This window comes from Syngnathus typhle, linkage group LG5 (assembly GCF_033458585.1).
Source record: "Syngnathus typhle isolate RoL2023-S1 ecotype Sweden linkage group LG5, RoL_Styp_1.0, whole genome shotgun sequence".
NCBI classification, from domain to species: domain Eukaryota; kingdom Metazoa; phylum Chordata; class Actinopteri; order Syngnathiformes; family Syngnathidae; genus Syngnathus; species Syngnathus typhle.
Window position 1 is genome coordinate 13,139,638 of NC_083742.1, and position 22,801 is coordinate 13,162,438.

At 42.8% G+C, this 22,801-nt stretch overlaps 3 protein-coding genes and 1 long non-coding RNA gene across 7 annotated transcripts; 3 read left to right on the forward strand and 1 right to left on the reverse strand.

The window, feature by feature from the left end:
- Nucleotides 1-35: 35 nt before the first annotated feature.
- LOC133154199 (uncharacterized) lies at nt 36-5,867 on the forward strand. Of its 2 annotated transcripts, XR_009714437.1 has the most exons (6): nt 36-130; nt 508-556; nt 649-713; nt 1,101-1,239; nt 2,131-2,174; nt 5,614-5,867. It is a non-coding gene; the product is annotated as an uncharacterized LOC133154199 (long non-coding RNA). The 2 variants fall into 2 exon arrangements; XR_009714436.1 differs by lacking the exon at nt 5,614-5,867 and having other exon boundaries at nt 2,131-2,815.
- A 250-nt stretch (nt 5,868-6,117) lies between these two features.
- On the forward strand, nt 6,118-12,720 carry LOC133153807 (mothers against decapentaplegic homolog 4-like). Of its 2 annotated transcripts, none has more exons than XM_061277962.1 (10): nt 6,118-6,385; nt 7,353-7,678; nt 7,811-7,985; nt 8,055-8,309; nt 8,686-8,793; nt 8,875-8,925; nt 9,273-9,456; nt 9,630-9,798; nt 10,153-10,291; nt 10,411-12,720. In XM_061277962.1, the coding sequence occupies exons 2-10, from the start codon at nt 7,439-7,441 to the stop codon at nt 10,620-10,622; spliced, it is 1,533 nt and encodes a 510-aa protein (XP_061133946.1). In that variant the 5' UTR covers nt 6,118-6,385; nt 7,353-7,438; the 3' UTR covers nt 10,623-12,720. The 2 variants fall into 2 exon arrangements, with proteins under 2 accessions (XP_061133946.1, XP_061133945.1); XM_061277961.1 differs by having other exon boundaries at nt 7,368-7,678.
- On the reverse strand, nt 11,841-19,197 carry LOC133153806 (RNA-binding protein MEX3B-like). Its single transcript, XM_061277960.1, has 5 exons — nt 18,460-19,197; nt 17,053-17,291; nt 16,880-16,925; nt 14,069-14,760; nt 11,841-13,959 (listed from the first exon to the last, which is right to left on the reverse strand). The coding sequence occupies exons 1-5, from the start codon at nt 19,037-19,039 to the stop codon at nt 13,561-13,563; spliced, it is 1,956 nt and encodes a 651-aa protein (XP_061133944.1). The 5' UTR covers nt 19,040-19,197; the 3' UTR covers nt 11,841-13,560.
- Nucleotides 19,198-19,930: 733 nt separating this feature from the next.
- tmed7 (transmembrane p24 trafficking protein 7) lies at nt 19,931-22,536 on the forward strand. Of its 2 annotated transcripts, none has more exons than XM_061277963.1 (4): nt 19,931-20,025; nt 20,300-20,512; nt 20,809-21,054; nt 21,280-22,536. In XM_061277963.1, the coding sequence occupies exons 2-4, from the start codon at nt 20,351-20,353 to the stop codon at nt 21,514-21,516; spliced, it is 645 nt and encodes a 214-aa protein (XP_061133947.1). In that variant the 5' UTR covers nt 19,931-20,025; nt 20,300-20,350; the 3' UTR covers nt 21,517-22,536. The 2 variants fall into 2 exon arrangements, with proteins under 2 accessions (XP_061133947.1, XP_061133948.1); XM_061277964.1 differs by lacking the exon at nt 19,931-20,025 and adding an exon at nt 20,032-20,229.
- The last annotated feature ends 265 nt before the right edge of the window (nt 22,537-22,801 follow it).

Here is a 22,801-nt window from a genome sequence, read left to right on the forward strand (position 1 = left end):
AATAGAACACAGGATATAAATAGTTTTTGGTTTAAAGCGACTGTGTGTAATAACTTGCCCTCAGAATAACAGCGGCAAAAATAATTATCTTTGGCTCGGGATGAAGTGAATAGTAGCAGCGTTCGTACACGTAAGCGATTTATTACTGCGGGAAACTAGCCAGGGCCCCTCTTGTGCTGTTAGCATTAGCATGGCTCCTAACGTTACAGTTCGGGGTCACTTGTATAGATTTCATCAATGCTTATTCTTTGGTGAGTTTTAAACAGCTAACATTTGTGAGTGTTCTATTTCTATTCATGAAATGTAATGTTATTATATTTATGATGATTTAATTTGAATTATATTGACTGTTTAAAAAACAACACTTTAAAATACTGAAATAGGCCTACTATTTTCTATTTCAACTTCAATGTAACTCTCAGCAAATGGAAATTTCCCATGTTCCTGGCAGCTTTGTTTGCTGTTTGATGATATAAAAAGCTGCATGAATGCTTCCTCTTATTTCAGGGATGTGCTAGGGCAACTCGAGTCATGCTGAGTGGTACCGCAGCCTCAAGTAAGTTATTAAGTCATACTTTCAAATTAAGCATCATTTGCTTGTGTTAAGTGTGGCGCCGCTGTGACCCCTGTGTCCTTGCTGTCCTCCAGTGTCACGAGTAGACCCTTCACTTCGACTTGATCATCCTTTTTGCAGTCGACCAACATCAGCAGTTGTGAGTCACCACTACAGCGAAACCGCCATCTGTTCTTTTATTCTAAGATTTGCTCAAGTCTTGTGAGGCCGTGGAAAAACTGTACCACTTTTCAAACCTTCTGTTGATCAATACGTCACATTATTACTGTCCCAAGTGTTACCGTGTGATTTGTATGCTGCTGTGGCTCACGAACACGCAGTGTGGCTACGAAGCGTGTCGATAATACCACAATGCAGCAGCTGTTCAAATCAACCGCGTGTTAAATAACACACGAGCCCAATCTGCTATTTAATATGAACAGCCACAATAAACAGACTCTCAGATCGGGCTCCCTCTCGCGCTCTCTCTCTCGTGTTAACTGTAAATCTGATCAATTACTGTGACTGTTTAATTCTCCATCCCCAGTCTCACACATGCGCACGCGCACACGCCCAGAGGCAGCATGAGGCGATTAGGAGGCAATTACAGCAGCAGTGGCGACAAAATGAAAGCTGATCCTGGGAGGAAAAAAGGGAGACGGTGTCATTGCACGCTCAGAATGGGGGTCAGTGAATGACAATGTTCTCTTTTCATCATCATCTCCTCTCTCGCTTTCTCCCCCTCTCTTGGCCTGCCTCTCTCTCTCTCTCTCACTGATACACTGACGGATTATTCCCCCTAAATCTCCCAAATCCCTAATCCTATTTATCTCAGCACCACATGTAAAAAAAAATAATAATAAATAAATAAACAAACAAAAAAGCTCTCCTCCCACTGCTGTGCACAATGCGAACGTGGGTGCAGTTCTCACTTTTGTCAAATTGCTCCATTGTGACGATTGAAGGCCTAGAAACGTACCGCTTAAAGTGGTATTGATTATTAGCTGTGTAACATTATGAAAAGGAAAATCACCTCAAGCGTTTTTCTTGTAGCAAACACCGGAGATAGAAATGATCCCTTTCTGGATCCAACTGAGGCCATCATTAAACCTTAATTCAGTTTACAGGCAAAGTAACATTGTAGCATCCTTGAATAATAAAATAATAATAATAATGCATTAAAATTAAAATATATTAAAACGATTAACTTTTCAACGCCGTAAAACAGAGAAGCGGAAGGAAAGTGCAGTCATCTTAATTTGATGTAACTGATAATTCATTGTATTGCTCTTATTGCACTGAGCAAATAGTTTCCTTCCACATGTCATAATTATCATTATGCAAAGTTTCTTATAACACAATAAATGCAACAATTTTATGATGGAAATGCTTGGTTGGCCAGACTTCTGCACCACAGGATGAAAAGTCATAAATCTCATAGGTGACCAACAAGTGAACATGTGATGTTCTGATCCTGTATCTCTCCTTCTTTCCCATTTATATATGTACGTGTGTGTGTGTGTTTGTGCACGTGCTAACTAATGGGCTCTGTGTGCTGTGTCTCCCCCCTCCCCAAGGTGAGCTACCATGCTGAGGTGATCAAGCCCCGCTGGAGCTGCAGGTATCAACTGCAAACACCTGCCCGCTGCTGCATTAACATACAACACACACACACACACGAGAACACACCGACTGCTGCACAACGCCGATAGCGCAGCTCTGTCCTGTCAACACGGAGGATAATCAGCTGCTGGGGATTGTGGGTAAACTGTAATAATCCCTCACATGGAATATGGAAAGCATCACAGAGTTATTCAATAGCATGGAGATAAATGTGTTTGTGTGCGTGTGTGTGTGTGTGTGTGTGTGTGTGTGCGTGTGTGTGTGTGTGTGTGTGTGTGTGTGTGTGTCACTGAAGATTTTCCATCTTTAACATCTTCACCTGAGGCTGGCTGTCACTTAGTGAAAACATGCCGCTGCTGCTCACACAGACATCTTCCGCTTCGTTAACACTTGATGCCTGTAAGTGGGAGCATTGATAAGGAAGTCACTTGTTTAATTGCATTTAATAATAACAACATGGCTGCCGTACTTTCTCAAACGGTGGCCTCCGCTGGAAGATCTAATTACCTCCGTAATGGCTGAAGTGCACCGAGCAGACGTGGCATCTGTAAAGATGGTGTTTTACTTTATATTATTAAATTATATCATTCTATTTATATCATATTCATTTATTACCTTTTTGGATTCACTCGCTTTAAAAATGGGCAACAAAAAGATTAGAATGGGTCTTTTTGAACCCTTTGGGTCATCATGCTAATCTTCTGTCTTTCACACACACACACACACACACACACACACACACACACACACACACACACACACACACACATATACACATACATACATACATACACACGCACGTATATTCTGGACCAAAGAGTGTGCGTTTTTTTTTTTTTTAATATATAAATAAAAAATATGACCACAGCTACGTGGCTAATCTGCCGGTTAATCTGGCTAACACTTTTATTTCATTTTTTTATTCTTATGGGTTTGTTCACTGCAGCGAGGATTAGCGCCTCACAGATCAAAACCTGATTTCCATAATCCATAATCCTCTGTTTGTCCCCCATATTTAATTCCATTGCTTGCATTACAGTCACAACTTTGATTCACGCTATATTTTTTTTTAAATAGTTACGAATGTTCAAAAAAGTGTAGTTAATATTTTGACTTGTGAGCGCCAACTAAACCCTTCCATCTCTCCCCCTACTCACCGGCCAGTCCACCATTCTCCATTTTCTGCTCCGAGGGTCCGGAGAATCCCCTCATGGGGAGGAAGCTATGATAACGTGTAGCATGGACATGAGCAGAAGGAGAATTACCATTTTTTGAAGGAAGGAGAAGTGTTGGAAAAAGGTTGACGGAAGGAAGGTAGAAAATCCAAAGTGCAACACAAAAAGCAGCCCAATTTGTAAAAAGTGTAAATCGGTATCATAAAAGTTTTACAAACCCTACAGGGAATTCTTTAAAGAAATATTGGTTTTAAGTCTTATTGAACTTGAAATTGTACGACATTTGGAGGCTTCAGCTTGCAATGTTTTACACTGTGGCAGCTGCTAGTCATTCATGGGGGGAGCGCTTATACACCCCCAGGGGCCTTGACTGTGTCAGTGGTGGGCCATAATCTGTCTCCATCTCTCTGCTGATTCGTCTCCACTGTTATCTCTCCCCTGACACCATCACCAACCTCCTCCATCGGTTTTCCCTCCTCACACACACGCACGCGCGCACCCACATGTAGACATCCCTGTATAAGCATTTTCCAAGCTCCACCGGTCTTATTCGTCCCACACCGACTCTTCTCCGTGGCTGTTGTCTTGTTATTGATCGCTGCTCAGTTTGACTCGAAAACTGAACTGTATTGATTGTCGGCAGTAGTGAGCGCAGTAGGTCTCGTACTGGCTCAATCTAGTCCCCACGTAAAATAGCGTAGGAGGAAGAAGCACACAATAAGATTTCAACATTTTTTGAAATAATCTCTTCCAGTTTCAAACGTGACACATCTTTTTTCATTGTAGAACAAGGGTGGGTACATATGTGCGCCCGAAACGTTCTTAATATTGAGGTAGGAATTTACATTGTTAAAAGTCAAATAAGGTTTGTTGCACTAATCCAGCCATAATAGTGATTCAAAGTGAAAAAATGATTGATAAAACTATTTTAATAATTCAATAAAAATGAGTACAGAATCATTTTAGAATATTACACACCTTTCTTAATTTATTTGGTCAATAATTGTTTAAAAAACTGAATCTTAAATAATACAAATAATACATTTTGAGAAATCATTTGTATTATTAATTATTTTTTAATTATAAAAGGGGGGGAATTTAATTATAATTCCTTGTACTATATGCCTATTTAATTTACCTATATGCTCTAAGGGCCCTATTTTCATAGCTGTACGTGCGCTCAGAATAAAGACTGGCACAATTTCATTTTCGCCAAAGCAAATTTAGCTTTGGCTTGAGCTGGGTGTATAAATAGGGTTTCCGTGCAACAGTGTCATCACAGCTGACTTTTTTTCTTTTCTTTTTTTTCTTCATTACTAAAGTGATACGACATCAACTGTAAGAGGTCCCCATGAGTGATTGTGGAAACATCTCTATGTCCCCACAACACTATGAATACACACATAGAGACACACACAAGCATGAATAAATACACTTTGTGTGAATCACAGCTCAGAGGGGATCATTTCTATTTCCTCACCCTCTTCCTTCTCACCACCATCCTTTTCCTTCCACCCCCCCCCACCCCCCTCTTCCACCTCTCCAGCTGAGTGATTACCCCTCATTAAAAATCCCAATCAAACATTGTTAGCGCCGATCGTTAGGGCGGCTCTCCTCCCTCATCCTCACCCCGAGCCACTTCTCTCCCCCTTAGTCGTTAGCACTAAAACCCAGCGAGGCCTTTGAGGAATGTTATTCTAATTCCAATTAGCTCTTCGGGCTTGGAGGGGAGCCAAACTAACCGAGATACACACACTCATGCACATGGATTAGCATTTATAAGACACACACACACTCCGTGAGAACAGCAGCAGCTAATGGCTTTGGCAGCGTTCTCAGAGGGACCTGAAGAGCAATTAGGTTCCAAACTACACATTGTAAATCCCCTGATTACTGTGTCTGTGTATGTATACAAATGTGTGTGTGCATGTGCATGTGCGTATATGTATATATACATATATATATATACACACATATATATATGTACACATATATATATATATATATACATATATATACATATATATACATATATATATATATACACACACATATATATATATATATATATATATATATATATATATATATATATATATATATATATATATATATATATATATATATATATATATATATATATATATATATTAATATATACTTTCGATAAATTTGTTTTTTTTTTGCTTCTTTGTTTAATTTTATGATTTTTCTAACTTCATTATTACATTTGTTATGTTTCTAAACATTTTGAAATTCTAGGCACAAAGAATTGTAGGTACTTACTGCACCCTGTTGGTCAAGAGTGGGAACTACAGAGGGACCTCTGTACAGGGCATAGGTAAGAGTGCAATTCTCCTTTATGATTTTTTGATTGTTGGATTCTTATTTTGCTATGTATTTTTTCATTTACAGCAAAAAAAAAAAAAAATTTGTTAGCTTTTATGTTGTAATTCAGTCCTGGACTTGTCAGTATGATGAAGTTCCGTTGTAAACATTTAAACCAAAACCACACTAATACATTTTAGGTACAATGATCTGAATATCAAAAAAAATATTACAGAATTGCGCGAAAATATGATTTACTATTATTACTATTATTATTAGTAGTAGTAGTAGTAGTAGTAGTAGTATTGTTAGTAGTAGTAGTAGTAGTAGTAGTAGTAGTAGTAGTAGTAGTAGTAATAGTAGTAGTAGTAGCTGTTCAATTAGTTAGTTACAATTCAAGCTGTAGTTTGCCCCCCTTTGCATAGGAGGGCACTATTGCACGCCTTGCATTGGCCGGCACAAAACAAAGACGAAGAAGAACCGAATGCACTGGATGAGAATTTACCAGAAGAGAGCCGTGATTTTTTTTCCCACTCCTCTCATGCATTCCCGTTTTTAAGGAGGCGATAGTGCTTTTATTTATTGCGAACACTTGTTTGGCTGTGTGATTTTTGAACATCAAGTCAACCGAAGAAGGAAGCGACCAACACCACAACGGGGAGGGGGAGAAGAAGCTGCCAGAGCAGCTAGCGCCAGGTTGCTGAAAGTAAGTGTTGACCTCACGTACAAATAAAGATGAAACGGACCGTTGAATTAAACGGGGACCATTCAAATGAATCATAGTGTGTTAATTATTCATATTTTTTTAAATTGAGATTGTGCCCTCCTAAACGGGGAAATACCTTAGCTAGTTTGTTTTTTTTGGTCTTAAAACAGTAGCTAGTCAATATGTGTTAACGACCATTTCTGCTTCCGGTCAGCCCCTACCGCAGTAAATCTTTAGGCTGGTGAAAATACATTTATTTATAGAAATGTAAACACGAGTTTGAAGTGATTTACATGCGTTTATATAGTTCTACAATTAATATTAAAATGTCAGCTGTCGACTTCTACTAACGATTGGTGTTGGGTTAGCGGAAAGCATTAATTTTGGAGTCTAGGAGCGGTCACTTCCTTCTAGCGTTGCGGCTCTCCGCGGATGAATTTATGTCGTAAATTCGGCTAAAACTGGGGGGGGGGGTATTTGCTACAAAGTTATATTTACAAGCTTTCTCTTTTGGATAACATGGTGTTAATATCGCATGACAAATAGGTGTGCCAACTACTAAGACTGCCGTGTATTGTTCATATTTTCCCTCCCTAATCAATATGGCAACGCTTTATTAACATCGGGGACATCATAAGGTGCCCGCATTGTTGCCTTCCACTCGTTGTGTGGTATTTGCACATCTTCTTTGACCAATATTTAGACATCACTATATTAATATATTAATATTGCAGCATAATAGAATAGTGAATAGCACCACTGCCTCACAGTCCAGAGGTTCTGGGTTCAAATTTCAGTTCTGTTCTTCCTATGGAGTTTGCATTTTTTTGTGCTTGCTTGCGTGGGTGACTTTAAGTCGCATTCCAAAACCATGCGTCTTAGATTCACTTTAGGCTTAAGTGTGAATAGTCTTTGTCTGAGCCCTGAAATTGGCTGGCGACCATTGGAGATGACTCAATGAAACTAGTCTTTCTTCCATCAGCGTCCTGATGGTGTGTTTGTCGAGTTGAAGAAGCCCACCAGTCGCAGTGTGTCTCATCTTCCCAAGCCGACATGTCCATCGCCAACACGCCCACCAGCAACGACGCCTGCCTGAGCATCGTGCACAGCCTTATGTGCCACCGGCAGGGCGGCGAGAGCGAGAGTTTTGCCAAGCGGGCCATCGAGAGCCTGGTGAAGAAGCTCAAGGAGAAGAAGGATGAGCTGGACTCTCTTATCACCGCCATCACCACCAACGGCGCCCATCCTAGCAAGTGCGTCACCATCCCCAGGACACTGGATGGACGTCTGCAGGTGGGATCAGTGAGCTGCGACGATAAAGCAGTTTCACCTTCATCAAACTTGTCTTCAAAATGTAATAAAAGTTTAATGCTCTCTATCTCTCGCTTTCTATCTCTTGCTTTCTCTCTCTCTTTATCTATCTAGGTGGCGGGTCGCAAGGGTTTCCCACATGTGGTCTATGCCAAGCTGTGGCGCTGGCCCGACCTGCACAAGAATGAACTGAAACATGTCAAATACTGCCAGTATGCTTTCGACCTCAAGGCCGACAGCGTTTGCGTCAATCCTTATCACTACGAACGGGTGGTCTCTCCTGGCATAGGTGAGACTTTTCATATTTTCCATATTACCACTTCATTTCTCCTAATGTCTTGCCTTAACTCCCCACCAGATATATCAGGACTGAATCTAACAGGCTCCAGGCCCGGCTCTGCGCTGATGGTCAAAGATGAGCATGATTTTGACGGCCCCCAGAGCCTGCCCCCCATGGACGAAGGCCGCTCCATGCAAACCATCCAACACCCTCCATCAGGGGGCCTCCCGGGACCGTCTGACTTATTTGCCCCTACCAGCATGCTTCCTCCCGCCGACGCGTCCACTTCTGCCTCCACGTCGTCGTTCCCCACTGTCGCCACAGGATCGGCCAGTAAGACTCTCTTCATCTCTCAAGAAACGTGCTCCTTTGGGACCCATCACATATACCGGTTTAACAACTTAGCATTTCTTTAGTGATTTGTCATATCTACTGTAAATGTTTTTGATATCTCTATTAGCTGTAGCAACTACTGATCTTTCAATTTCACAGAAATTATTTTCGCAGGTTATTTTTCAGTTTTTTTTATTTATTTATTTATTTTTAGTGTTTTTGTTTTTTTTTATATCAAGATGCTGCATCTTGCCTTAAATCCTTTGTGGTCATTCCATTGTTTTACTATTTTTTTTGTCATCTAGCGCGTCAAATCAAATTTTCCTCCCGTAAAGTCATGATTTATTCTAATGTCGTTTTTGTGTCCTAAATTCAGGTGGCAATACTGTCTGGTCAAGGAACAGCAGCTTCACCCCCAACACGCCGCACCACAGCAACGGTCACCTGCAGCATCACCCTCCCATGCCTCAGCCGGCACACTACTGTGAGTCAGACAACAAAAGGAAAGAGTATGTTTTCCGACGATGATGGTGGTGGTCCTCAAACACTTTGCTCTCATCTCCAGGGTCAGTCCATGATGAGTTTCCATTTCAGCCTCCCATATCTAATCATCCTGGTGAGAACACGCAATGAATGAATGGGATTAGGGTTAGACTATGACTCTGATGTGATTACGGTAACAGTTTTTTTCTTCGGGAGGGCGGCTGTATTTAAGGGAGTGTTTTAAATAAGGAACTTTGTAAGTAGTTTTACCACTGTTTGAGAAAATTTGATGTATATTAAATGATTTCCCTTCTTTGCTTATATATTTTGAGTATCGTTTATAATTTACCAATAGGATTATTTTTGCCAGTTCTAACATTGACAAAATGAATTGGCAAAAAGGAGACAATGTCCCTCAGTATGATGTAGCACCCAAGTGTTGTAGTTAGTGCCTCAGTTATGGGTTTGACTGTGTTGCAGCTCCAGACTACTGGTGCTCCATTGCCTACTTTGAGATGGACCTGCAGGTGGGCGAGACCTTCAAGGTACCGTCGTCGTGCCCCGTCGTGACCGTGGACGGTTACGTAGACCCGTCGGGCGGCGACCGCTTTTGTCTGGGTCAGCTCAGCAACGTCCATCGCACAGAAGCCATCGAGAGAGCCAGGTAGCACCCGTTGGCCATCGCGCCAACTCTATCAACTGGTCATGATTGTAGTAACATTAATAATAGCATCCATTCTGCTACTAAGGCAAATCACTTGCATCTCAAATCAACTCTCTCCACTGAAAGAAAGTCAAGATCATCAATTAAATTACAATATTTGATTGGTCCGCCAGACTTCATATCGGCAAAGGCGTACAGCTGGAGTGCAAAGGCGAGGGCGACGTTTGGGTGCGCTGCCTCAGCGACCATGCCGTCTTCGTGCAGAGCTACTACCTGGACCGCGAGGCCGGACGAGCGCCCGGCGACGCCGTCCATAAGATTTACCCCAGCGCTTACATTAAGGTACTGTTCAGATATACATATCATTTGATACATTGACATTGTTTATTAGAATGGCATTAATCAAACGCAGTTTTAACTCATAAATCCTGGAAAGTGTCCGTCCTTGTTCCTCCAGCTAGAACTACATTGTGACGTGCTAATTCATCTCAATAAAAGATCAACTGTTAGGTAATAGTAGACTCAAGCCTGGCTTAAGCTTTCAAAATAGAGTTTCAAAGCTAGTGTTAAGGTTTCATTGAAGGTTACAGTTACTTTTGAAACAAGGGTTTGGGTTTAAAGGTCAGTGTTGGGTTTTCAAATTTACTAAACTCGTCTGTGCCTACTTGTGTGTCATGTTTTTCTGTTGTGTGTCAGGTGTTCGACTTGCGTCAGTGTCACAGACAAATGCAGCAACAGGCGGCAACCGCTCAAGCGGCGGCTGCGGCGCAGGCAGCTGCAGTGGCAGGAAACATCCCAGGACCCGGCTCGGTGGGAGGGATCGCGCCCGCCATCAGTGAGTCTGAACCCTTAAGAGACTTGTTGTTTGTGTCGCTTGAATTAGCCCACAATAGAAAAGCAATAAATGAATAATATCATTGATCTTAAAAGGTAAGCCACCCTGTTTGTCCGCAGGTCTGTCGGCAGCGGCCGGCATCGGCGTGGACGACCTACGCCGCCTGTGCATCCTGCGCATGAGTTTTGTGAAAGGCTGGGGGCCCGATTACCCTCGGCAAAGCATCAAGGAGACGCCATGCTGGATCGAGATCCACCTGCACCGCGCCCTGCAGCTGCTGGACGAGGTGCTGCACACCATGCCCATCGCCGACCCCCAGCCGCTCGACTGAACTCAGATGGACTCTCTCTCTGCTTGTTGGTGTTGTCATCGTTCTCGTCAGGTGGGTTTTGACGGTGCTGTGGTGTTAACCCAAAATAACTCATTTCATCCGAAAGGGCAAACTATAGATCAGTCAGACTGCTGGACTAGACCAGAGTGCTGTGTTTTCTACATGATGAACATTTGTGGCTTTTTTTTTTTTTTTTTTTAAATAGAGTATTTAGTGTAAGATTTCAGTTGATTTTACGATTGCAGTTTTACCAGTCACTACATTAGGTACACATGCATAAAAATGTTGGTTTATGATATTTTCAGATGTATTGAAAAGTAAGGCCACATTGTTAAGAAAAATAATGTAGAAGGGGTAATAGTCAAAGAATGCAATTATGCGGGCACTATTATAATGACAAGTTCCTTCACATAATCGTACAACCAATTAAATTTAATTATTTTACAACTAAGTTTTGAAATTATATGGAAGATGTATGTTATTGAGAAAGTGATTTCGCAACAATGAATTAAAACATCTGAATTTTAGAAGTCATTTTAAGAGAAAAAATGGGCTAATGATAAATTAAATTGTAATTTCATCAGAAAGTGATTTTGTGTGGGGGGGTTATTAGTATGAGAATGTTAATATTCTCTTAATAAAATGGAAATATTACCCCAAAAATAAGTATAAAACTTTTACGAGTAAGTCAGAATTTTGACAAAAAGTGACATAAGTTTTTGAAATAATAATTTACAAGAAACTGAAGGTGGCGTTATGAAACTTAAGGTCAGACTTTTGATGAAGCAATAGTTGTGTCGCAGAGTTAAACGTCTCATTAGATTGTGTACCTCGTGTTGTGGCCAGTGACCGATCCTCTTGTATCAGATCACAAAATACTAGCAGTAAATCTACATTTCCCAGCAGTTTTGATAGATTTTGTTAACATTTTCTTTTTACCTTTTTTTTTAATTTTTTTATTAACTGTTTTATGTTCTAGCACTTTACTTCGACTTAGTTGTTGGAACACTAAAGACGCCATTTTGTTTTCCCACCTTTTCACCAACAGATGTTCCTGTTGTGGTTAGTTGGACGTATTATTTTTTAATCAAGTGTTTGTAAATAGAAAAGAAAACAATATGATCTTTGTAGTGCATGCTGATGTCAATGATCCCACATTTAAACTCACTTTTACATGAATAAATCAAGTCATAAGTGATACAAACAAGAGACTCAATGTGGCTTAAAATGAAACCATCTTTATTAAGTAACTTTAATATCAGAAAAATAAAACTCTTAAAATTCTCTTTACAGCAAATATAACAACATCAGTGCTTAGGCCGCAATAACTTAAAAGGCCCATTTATAAAATATAGTCTTGCTTTTTTTAACGCCTGACTCTGCCATTTTGTATTAATTTTTATATATATATATATATATATGCCATAAGACTTGCTCCCTACATATACATCAAGTAGTAAAATTAGCACAAAAACGGCTACTAAAAAAATTTTACACTTTGTTGAATACGTATTAACAGGCAGTTCTTATATTCAGCGGTTTAATTTCACTTAACTATTTTTTTTACTATCTTACATTTTATTTTTTTATTAAACGCAGACATGCTTGTGTATGCACATTCCATATTTCCAGTGGTGGCGTTCCAATAATCTAACTACAAAGTGGATAAAGCATAGCAAATTCATTCGTGTTTATCGCCCGCGCAAAGAAAAATTAAAAAATTTAAATCTTATTGTAAACATCGGAATATAGTTACTTTTTCCAGATATATATATTTATATATATATATATATATATATAGAATATGAAATGTAACAAAATAAAAATAACTTCTGTACATCTCAGTTCTCAGTCCTTAACAATATAATACAATAAGCTGAGGGTTGACCATGTATATTGCATTCACCCCCACCCCAAAAAAAAAAAAAAAAAAAAACACCAACAAAGGACGGATATTGATTAGAGGGAAAAGAACCTGGAGGGTATCATCTTGGGTGTCTTAGTTTTCAAGCAAAGAATCACTCAAACTTGAGTTCAATCCCAAATACTACTACCAAAAAAAACTTAATTTAGTTGTGGAGTGTTTACATTCCAGGCGCTTCTCCCTCAAAAACATCCCAACAGTTCATTAGATCGAAACATTAACTGAGATGATTTCATTTTTGGGGCATGAGGAATGGCGGAGTAAAAAACAAAAAACCCTCCCCTGAGTCCCAACAGAAAGTACCGTCAAGTCCCTCATTAAATTTCCTCGTCCTGGTTGTCCAAACCCAGGCGGACTCTTGCATAGGCCCGGCGGCAGGACGAGGAAATGAAAGTCGTACGTTTAATAAAAGAAAATGTCAACACTGGAGAACATTCAACGAGTTGTTCCTAGATTTACAGCAGGTTTTGTGAAAGGAATGTTAGTATTAAGTATGCTCAAAAAAGGATGAGGAAGCAAAAGAAATCATTTGTAAGACTTGGGACCCCGATGTGTACAGTACATCAGTCTAAACACAAAAGGCCACGCTTTTCAAAGTCATTTTTGTAAGCTTTTTTTGTCATATGTATATTTTTTGTTTATAACTTAATTTCAGGCACGAGATTGAACCGTAAACGATTTTGATCCTGGTGTAGTGACTTCTGCAAACTGGGAAATAAAAAGAGTAGCACTGCTAAGGTAACGAGTTGACGCCCTATGGAGTGTTTAGAAAGAGAGAATAAAAGGCGGCTTGTCGTGCCGCTGTAGTATGTAATGCATGAGTGTATAATACGACTGGTTAATACGAAACGAGCCGGGGGTCCTGCCGTTTGTAAACATGCTCACTTGCTCACTCCGGAGGACGGCAGTCACAAGAGACTGCTGCAAATCAAAAAATAAAAAAGGATCAAAAGGTGGCTAAAACGTTTGAAACGTTTTCTGGTTGCTACATTTGAGGATTTGGCGAGCCGCCAGTCACATGTTGCGCAGCCGAAGGGCCCGAGTGACAGGTGACAGGCACACGGGGCAGGCGGCGTCAGGACACTGGCAGATTTGGGTGGCGCACTTGACGCAGAAGAGGTTGTGGCCACAGGGGACCAGCGCAGCCACGGCCCGGCCATCCAGGCAGCGGATGCACACGTCGGGGCCCGGGCGGCGCCCCGGCCCTGCCGAGGCCCCCGCGCCATAGGCTAGGGAAGGTTCGGGCGGCGACGAAGACGAGCTGTCGCCGGAGGAGGAGGAGAAGGCCGAGCAGTAGGAGGGCGGGCGGTGAGCGCTGCTAAAGGGGGCGTGGAGCACGTGCAATCCCTGGGGGTGCTCTAGCACCTCAGCCGGGAAGGTGGGCGAGAGACGGGGCGTCCCGGGTTGACTTGTCTGGAAATATCAACGACATATGGTCAAACAGACAAATGGTGGCGGTCAGGGCTCTGCGGGATCTTCCAAACGCAATTCATCTACACATGAATTCAAACCTACCACCTACCTGAGCAGGCCTTGCGTCGAAGACCTGGAGGCTTTGGTGGTCCACGAAGGGGCTCCAGATGTGCTGAGGCGCGCCGCTAGTGGAGACGGTCAGGGGTTCGAATCCTGACGAGGAGCTAGCGCCCGCCACTGTGATGGGCTCCTCTGAACCCACTGGTGGTAGGCCGTCTCCAAACCAGAAGCTGGAGGCCCCCGGGTTGTCATTGCTGCTGTTATTGTTGTTGTTGGAATTGGCATTGAACGAGCAGGTGGGGCTGAAGTCGCCCATGCAGTTGGTGCCGCTGCCCCCTCCTCCGTAGAAGGAGTCAGTGGAGCTGGAGCCACTGCCCAGGGAGCTGGAGCTGTCGTTGCGATAGGTGGAAGACATGCGCACACCGCCGCCCGTGTGGGCCCGCTGAGCGCCGCCGCTCTGGTTCGCCGGGAGGAGGCCCCCAGGGCCGAGCCACCCGGCTTCGCCGTTATTGTCAAAGCTGACATCCGTGCCGTTGAACTGGAAGTCGTTGTTGTCAGCGCCGGGCACCTCCACCCCACTGCCGCAGGTGCCCGTGCGAAGGGCGATATGCGCCTCTATCTCCTCGCGGGCGCGGTCTACGTTCTCTGGCATGCCAGTCACCTCGAACACCGGCTCCTTGTCGCGACTCGGTGTCACGATGTAGGTGTGCGTCTGCTGCTGGATACGCTTGATTGTTGCCCCTGCAGCACAAATGACTCACTTTAAAGGGGAGACACGGCATGGATAATGGACTCGGAATTACGCCGGTGACTTGATTTATAAGTGCCCAAATTTACAAAATCTGATTAAATTGGAATTGGTTACTTGGACCCACAGTAAGGGGTCCATAGAAGACATTCAACTTTGATTATCACTGCAGCTTGACCTGATTGTGTAAACTTGACAGAATGAGTCGAAGTCAAACTTCAGTGCTTGATTGCAATCTTTCCTTAAGCCAGTCTTGAAAAACAACTCATAATTCCAGTTTATATTTATGAGGTCACGACTGCTCGACAATCAATAAGCGATGGGAAATGCTTAATATTGACTCATGGAGCCTTCCGGAGGCCCCGTGGGAGCGTTAGCCTCAAACGTGTTTAGACAGCACACAGTTGAGAGAAAAGCACGAATCACTGCAGGCCACCTGGCACCAGGGCAATAATGTCAACCGGGTACAAAGTGAACAACTCTGGGGGGGGAAAAAAAAATATTCTTTGCGTTGTAGACTGAGGGAAATACCAATCTGTGTTAAGTGCTTTGCTGACACCTTGTGGCATGTAGAGAACAATTGCAGACTTCTTTCATAAGAAAGAAAGAATTGTCTACCACAGGGGTCCCCAAACTTTTTCCTGTGAGGGCCACATAACCTTTCCCTTCTCTGATGGCGGGCCGGTGGCAGTTTGTAACAGAAAAAGTGTGACGATCGTAGGGGAGCTTAAAAAAATTATTGTTTTCCAGAAAGCCACACATAACCAAATAACGGTTATTTAATAACCCTTTCCAGGTTCTTTACAGAAAAAAAGTCAGGAAACAAATAATAACACTATTAATGAAATAAATAATAACTAAACCCTCTCTGAGTTCTTCACAGAAAAAACAGGAAATAAATAACTAAATAACTCTCTCTGGGTTCTTCATAGAAAAAAAACCATGGAACATTAACTTTCTGTTGTGCCATGCACAATCTTAACAGATAAAAGTTCAGCTCAGTTGTCAGAGCAGAACCTCTCTGACACACATGAGCAGTCTCTTAAAGTTCCTGTGTTCCTTCCTTATAATCCTTTTGTAGGTTCCAGTAGGCTTGTAGATACTGCTGTCTTTTTTGTTAAAGTTTGATAGTGCGTCATAGTCTGGAGTAAAATTTGTTGTGGCAATTCTTAGGCGAGATCCGAGGTGTTGGTCCGTTTACCTCGATCTGTGACGGGTAGATGTTGACGTTCATGTGGCTGAACGTCACGTCGCGTACGTCGAGCCAAATTGGCAACTCTTTTAAACGCTCGGCACTGTTCACCCTGCTTTACTTGGGCGACATTTTAACGGAAGGATTCCAGGGGAAGGTTTGTGGGTGGCTTTAGCGCAAAACTGCATCTGAAAGCTCAGCGCGCAAATTACAAGAATGCTGTCGTCACAGCCCACGCTCTAAATTCGGGACTGATACAAATAGAGCGCGAGTGCGCCATGTCCGTACACGCACTTGTGAGTGTGCACCGAGCTTTCTGACACGGCTTCCGGTAGTAAATGCGCAGGCGAGCGCTTCCCCATCTACTGGGGAAACGCAGTCATTGCAGGCAAAATGAGCAAAAAAAAAAAAAAAAAAGTTTAATAATACAATTTATTCAGGGTTGGCGGGCCGGATTAAACGGTCCCGCGGGCCGTATCCGGCCCGCGGGCCGTAGTTTGGTGACCCCTGGTCTACCAGAAACAAACACAAATGCTTGTCACAGTACAATAAAGATTTAAAAAAAAACAAAAAAAAAACTAATACTCTACCATTGAAAATAGAGTGAAATATCCCACGTAATTGTTGTTAATCATAATTGTTGTTAAGCATGTTCCCACGTTGCAATAAGTTAGATTTTTGGGTCCATGGCTATCACACTTTACCTCTTGACCATCACCCCTCACAGAGGTGGCATTACAAAAGAAATAGCCAAATAAAAAGCAAAGCACTCTTGGGGGGGAGGGATGTGTTCATGTGCCATAGAAACAATATAACAATGAATATTACTGCAGCTTGCAAAGTGAAAACAAGTAAATACATTTCAACCACAAAAAATCATGGGAATTGAGTAAAGAAAAAAAAATAGCAGAAGAGCACACCTTTAGGACCCACAACCAGTCCTACGACACGATATGGCACCCGCACCTGCAGATGAATAAATAAGACATTTTATTGGATACACTTGAACAATTCAAATTGACCTAAATCAAGAACAGCGATTCCCTATTTGAATTGCTGAACTAAGATCCAATACACACTATAACCCCACTACCTGAATGGTGGTCTGCCCGGGCAGAGCCGGGATCCCCGGGCCAGACGCCACAGACAGAGAGCCTGCTTTGTTCCGCGATGCCCGGATGAGGGAGAAGTGCTCAGCGGCTGACAAAATCTCCCGCTTGGCCATGCATACGTCCTCCCTGCGTCCGGTCACAACAAAAACTGGCTGCTCGCCCCTCACCGGCGTCTTGATATACGTGTTGGTCTTGGCTCGGAGCGCTTTGATCTTACAACCTTAGTGGAAGGAAGGAAAAATGGGTTTGAATAATGCCAAGTGCAATAAATTAAGTTAGTGTGGTGGCCAAATATTGGGTCAGAGTCTCACAAAAACGGTTGTCGACTGAAGAGTGAGGGTTTTTTTCCATCCATGTAATTCAAAACAGTTGAGATATTTTTAGGCACATTTTTTCCTGCCTCTTTATGCACAATACATTTATTGAAATACAAATACTTTTAATTGCAGCACTAATGTTGGCCAACACTTGTGTATGTGGTGTTAATTTTTTTCAGAAGCACAGAGTTGGAGCGATACGGTCGCTCCGTCCCTTAATATTGCCTTTATGTTCATAAGTCATAATGCAAGTTAAAGCTCTCAACCACTAATGCCATTTCAAGTAGATTAAATATTCCTTTCAAGCTGTGCTTGAGTCCAGCCATTTCCTGTTGTTGTGTTAACAGTATCTCACCCTCCCCCATCGACAGGAGCTCCAACACAGCCCTTTATTTAATCATGTGCAAAACCCAACACAAAGCAAACCAAAAGACAAACGTAGAACGAGGCTATATGTTCACAAATACGTGTGTTTTATGTTGAGCTGAACGTGGGGGAAACCATAGTTCTGCCCACGAAGAACTACAATGAAAAACTACAAATAGGGCTGATGTGGCAAAGCAACTTGCGGTCTTCAAAGACAAAAGAAAGCACACGACATAGAGATAAAAATTATGTGGAAAGCACACACATGCCGGGGAATGAAACGTCGACTCCAATGAAAGTGTTTGTTGGTTCATTAAAAACATTCGCTCCAAGTTTTTAGTCGAACTTGGTTCGAGACGGGCGGCACTGGCTTGACCCACTTTGAACCAAAGCTAACTAGGCTAGTCGCACTCCAGTGAACATAAATGTCAAGAAAAAAGCAGAATACAAAACGTGTTAAGTTCGAGAACTACGTTATAGATGCATTGGATTGTTGGCCATTTGTCTATGATGATGAAAACAACTTTAATTCAAATAAAGGCACTAATAATCGATGTTGTAACAAGCTAGTTACAACAATAAGTTATGAGCTAAAAGTTAGCACAAACACGGCCCGTTCCCCAGCATGGCATGGCTCGTTTTCTCAAAATAAGTGTTCCGTTTAAGCACGTTTAGCCCTTTCTAACGTCTTCGACAAAGACTCACCTTGTCGGCCCACGATCTCCGCAACGTGTTCGGAACTGGGCACGGCCACGCATTCAGTCGTGTTGACACTTTTCCGGCGAGCCAGGAGCGACGCCTCGGCCTCAAAGCAGCCGCCACCCGGCTCTCCGCAGTACACGCCAGCGTCGTCCCCCCGCTCGTCTCCGTTGTATAACAACACCGTCTCGACTTGATCCAAAGCGGACGGCATCGTGGGGCCGGCCGGAACCGAAGAATGGATGTATTGGTGGGCCTGCGATAGCAACGGGCTCCCCGACGTGGTTGAAACTTGTGGGTCTTCGTCCTCGGGCGTGACGTTCCCTTCGTCTCCCGAAGGTGCACGATGCTGCAGTGGCTTCAAGTCGAGGACCGTACCGAGGAGGTTAAAGTGGGACGCCGGGATGAGCTGCTGGTGGTGGTGGTGGTACAAGGCTGAACTTTCATCCGATTGCTCGGCTGCCGCCTGGCTTTGATTGCCGAGGTGCTCGTCAAGGCCCATACCGGCGAAAGCGTGCGCTAGCGGCGGCGGTGGGACCTCGGATTCTCCCTCCTCCGCCTCCAGCAAAGACGTACTGCTCGGCATGCCCAAACAATATATTAAAAAATATTGAATCGGGGGAAGGGGGGAAAACAAACAAACAAAATGCAAATAACAAGCGACCAGCGCCAGGTGGTTGAAATGTGTGTACTGTAATGTGTGCCTTTTGTTTTGTCTCGCCAGCTTCCCCACTAGCACGTTAATCTCGCTGTGTTTTGTTCTCGCGAGAGTTAGATACTGGGTCAATCGGTGCGCCGTTACACCTTCAACTCAGACACTTCAGGTCACACCCACAACGCTGTAAATAAGTACAATTCCGTGAAATGACTGGAAATTGTCTGAGCACTGATTCCATTATGCACTTGGGGAGAAGTAAAAAGCACAGACTAAAATATACTTGTATTAAAATATTCCCCTACTTTAGCTAACAAACTGAGTATCAAAACATGCTAAATTAACCACCACATAAAAATAACGGTACTAATGCACCTTGCTTAATATGTGTAATTTCCACTAATATTAATCACTACTTCTAAATAATACCATGGATGGGGAATATCTTGCTTCTCCAAACCATAATATTCTGTGGTTTACATTTCTCCATGTTGCTGCCATCACCGTTTTTTGTTTGTTTGTGTGTGTATTTTGAACTTTACATCTCTTTAGTTATTTCTGTTTTCACGATGTGTCGACATCTGTGGTAGGTCAAAAGAGTAACAAGCTTTCAAAAAGAGTAGAAGTAATAAGTTGTCCTCAAAGTAAAACAACAATTCACAAACACCTGGAAAATCTACTGAAAGTCAATTTTAAGGTCATATAAGAAATGTCACTGTTGGTCAATGGTGGTTGATATACCGGCCACGTCGGAGCGTAAGCGTCAAAAAACGTCATAAAACGGAGACGTCCTTCTAATTCATTCTAACCAATGAGAGAGAGACAAAGGCGGGCTTTTAGCAAACGAGAGCCAATTGGGTAGGTCCGCCTTGTAATAACGTTTCCTAGAATTAGTCGTATCCGGGTGAGCTACTGAGGTGAGTGAATAAGGCCGATAGAAAAAAAGTCTCGCTATATAACTAGGACGTTTAAGTTTTGTATGTCGAAATATAAGTGCGTGCAGACAATCGCGTTGTATGTACGATGTGCTCGGGCCCATACGCTTGCCCGTTTCTATAACACCAGGCCAGACAACTCGTCTGTTAGCATTGAGCTAACTCGCCGCTAACGATCAGATCCGGGTATGCATTTTTTCTACATTTTGGGGGCATTTCCTGCTTTTTTACGTATGATCTATTTTCTTTCCCACAGGCCACTCGCACCGAATTTCACTCGACTTGGGTTCTAGGCCTTTAAAAGAGCATGTACGGTTCGTTGCGAGTAATGTTGCAGGTGCTTTGGGCCCAGCTCCTCCTGTGCGCTTGGGCACTGGGCTCCGAGCTCACGTTCGAACTGCCCGACAACGCCAAACAGTGTTTCTACGAGGACATCACCACCGGAACCAAGTGTACGCTGGAATTTCAGGTGTGTAGGCACGTTTGTATCGCGGCTGCCTTTACAAACAGTTGGCCGATGGTTTACGACGGAGTTGCATTCTTGCTCTGGCTACGGACGAGAAAAATTTGAGTCCTCAGGCAGTCTAGCACTGATTTTTTTTAATTGCAAAAAATGGACCGGCAATGCATATAAGTGATGCAAACAATGTCAATGTCGGTTTCTTTGTGTGTCTTGACATACGAAGGGATTGACAATAAAGCAGACTTTGACTTTGACTTTGACCTATAAAGAATAATGTTACTTCTTTGCTGCTTTTCACCCAGGTGGTGACTGGCGGCCATTATGACGTGGACTGCCGCCTGGAAGATCCGGACGGCGTAACGCTCTACAAGGAGATGAAGAAGCAGTACGACAGCTTCACCTTCACCACCGCCAAGGACGGCACGTACAAATTTTGCTTCAGCAACGAGTTCTCCACGTTCACGCACAAGACGGTCTACTTCGACTTCCAGGTCGGGGACGACCCACCGCTCTTCCCGAACGAGAACAGGGCCACCGCCCTCACCCATGTGAGTTGATGATAATCATACATCCATCAGTTGTCTATAGCGCTTGTCTTTGTTTGGGTGCTGGGTGAGCTGGAGCTCTCAGCGGACTGGGATGATACACCCTTCATTAAGCAACACGTAGGTTGGCTCAACCTTTGACGACCCAGGACGACCTGTGACCCGAATGTGTTGCGCCAACATATCGTGTGCGCGTCCCACCTGAAATCTCCCATCTGGCTCTTTCAGTTGGAGTCAACCTGCGTGTCCCTCCACGAAGCCTTCAAGTCCGTCATCGACTACCAGACGCACTTCCGTCTCCGTGAGGCACAGGGACGCAGCCGCGCCGAAGATCTGAACACGCGTGTGGCCTTTTGGTCCATCGGTGAGGCCTTGGTCCTGCTGGTTGTCAGCATCAGTCAAGTGGTCCTCCTCCGGAGCTTCTTCTCGGACAAGAAGACCACCACCACCCGCGTGGCGTCGTAACCCGGCCTGATGTCCTTTTTTGTTTGTTTTTGGCTTGTTTTCATAGAGCGACTTCTAACAGCAGAGATATCTGAATCACTTCACACTTATTTCAGCTGCTGTTTAAAGACACTGTATGCAAATTAGTCGTATACAGAGAGATTTGATTGGGGGAGGGGCGTACACAACAATGATTGTGCTTTTAAAAATCTTCTACTACTGAACATAGTTGGCGATAGCCCTTTCAGTATTTGAAATCATTTGGGTTTTTTGTTCCTCTTTTAATGTTGTCCTCTTTGTCAACCACTTTTTAGTTCAACTGCCTGGGGACTAAAAAAAAAAAAAAAAGGAGGATTCAAGTCATGCCAGCAGCACTAACGCACACGGACGCTTGTGCCCAAAATGTGTTATTTTTCTCAGTCTATAAATCTGCAAATCTTCATGCATAAAAAGAAGTCACAGCTTCAACTTTAATGCCTAATCCTTGGATCTTACTCAGATGTGATTCCAGCGCTTTTGTGCAGCGTTACATTTGTATCGGTTCCTGTTACATGAGCTGTCTTTGCTGGTAACAATTATAAACTACTTGTTAAGCTTCAGTAGAGCTTCTTAGTCACAATTGTCATACTTTAAGGAGAAAACAATATAAAATGATGCGAGTCCCCCCGTCTCAAGTCTATTTTTAATGCATGTCGAAACGTATCACCAAATTGTGTGCCTGTTCAAAGGAAGCTTTAGCGTAAAAGTGTGCACCTCCTTTTTTTGATCTCTTGTAATCAAATCTAAACGATGATTTACATTATACAGCTCATGCATAAGTCTTTGAAACCTATAACAAAACATATAGTTAGTCCTCTGTATGATGCAGTCCTCCTTTCAATAGGAACTCATAACCTTCCTGTTGTTGGTTTTACAACATCACTGCATATGTGCATTGATGTTTGTTTGTTTTTCCCCGTTCAAGAAAAAAACTGTTTTGTGGGCACTCTGGGGATGTGTTAAGTTATTGTAATGACTGAATAAACTCTCCGTTCAAATCCGCAGGTATGGTTTTCTTTCCACTCAGACCTCTTTTTGTAATTTAAATTACAATGCTTGGTCAAATCCGTATTGTGTAAACTATTCAAATCATCCAAATGTGCTGGGGGCAAAGTTGACTTTTTGTTTTTTAAATCAGTGTCGACAATAGGTTTAGATCAAATTTAAGCATCTGATTCAAATTTGCTGTTAACTAGGTTAAGACGTAATTCGTTACCTAAAGATGTCGTAAATCGGAACCTGAAGACCCAGTCTACAATATTTCCCT

Coding starts and splice junctions, on each gene's coding strand:
- tmed7 (XM_061277963.1), top strand. CDS start 20,351: ATGTACGGTTCGTTGCGAGTAATGTTGCAGGTGCTTTGGGCCCAGCTC. Junction 20,513..20,808: donor AGTGTACGCTGGAATTTCAG/GTGTGTAGGCAC, acceptor CTTTTCACCCAG/GTGGTGACTGGCGGCCATTA. Junction 21,055..21,279: donor GGGCCACCGCCCTCACCCAT/GTGAGTTGATGA, acceptor TGGCTCTTTCAG/TTGGAGTCAACCTGCGTGTC.
- LOC133153806 (XM_061277960.1), bottom strand. CDS start 19,039: ATGCCGAGCAGTACGTCTTTGCTGGAGGCGGAGGAGGGAGAATCCGAG. Junction 16,926..17,052: donor CCGGGCAGACCACCATTCAG/GTAGTGGGGTTA, acceptor ATTCATCTGCAG/GTGCGGGTGCCATATCGTGT. Junction 13,960..14,068: donor TCGACGCAAGGCCTGCTCAG/GTAGGTGGTAGG, acceptor TGATATTTCCAG/ACAAGTCAACCCGGGACGCC.
- LOC133153807 (XM_061277962.1), top strand. CDS start 7,439: ATGTCCATCGCCAACACGCCCACCAGCAACGACGCCTGCCTGAGCATC. Junction 8,926..9,272: donor TCCCATATCTAATCATCCTG/GTGAGAACACGC, acceptor ACTGTGTTGCAG/CTCCAGACTACTGGTGCTCC. Junction 10,292..10,410: donor AGGGATCGCGCCCGCCATCA/GTGAGTCTGAAC, acceptor GTTTGTCCGCAG/GTCTGTCGGCAGCGGCCGGC.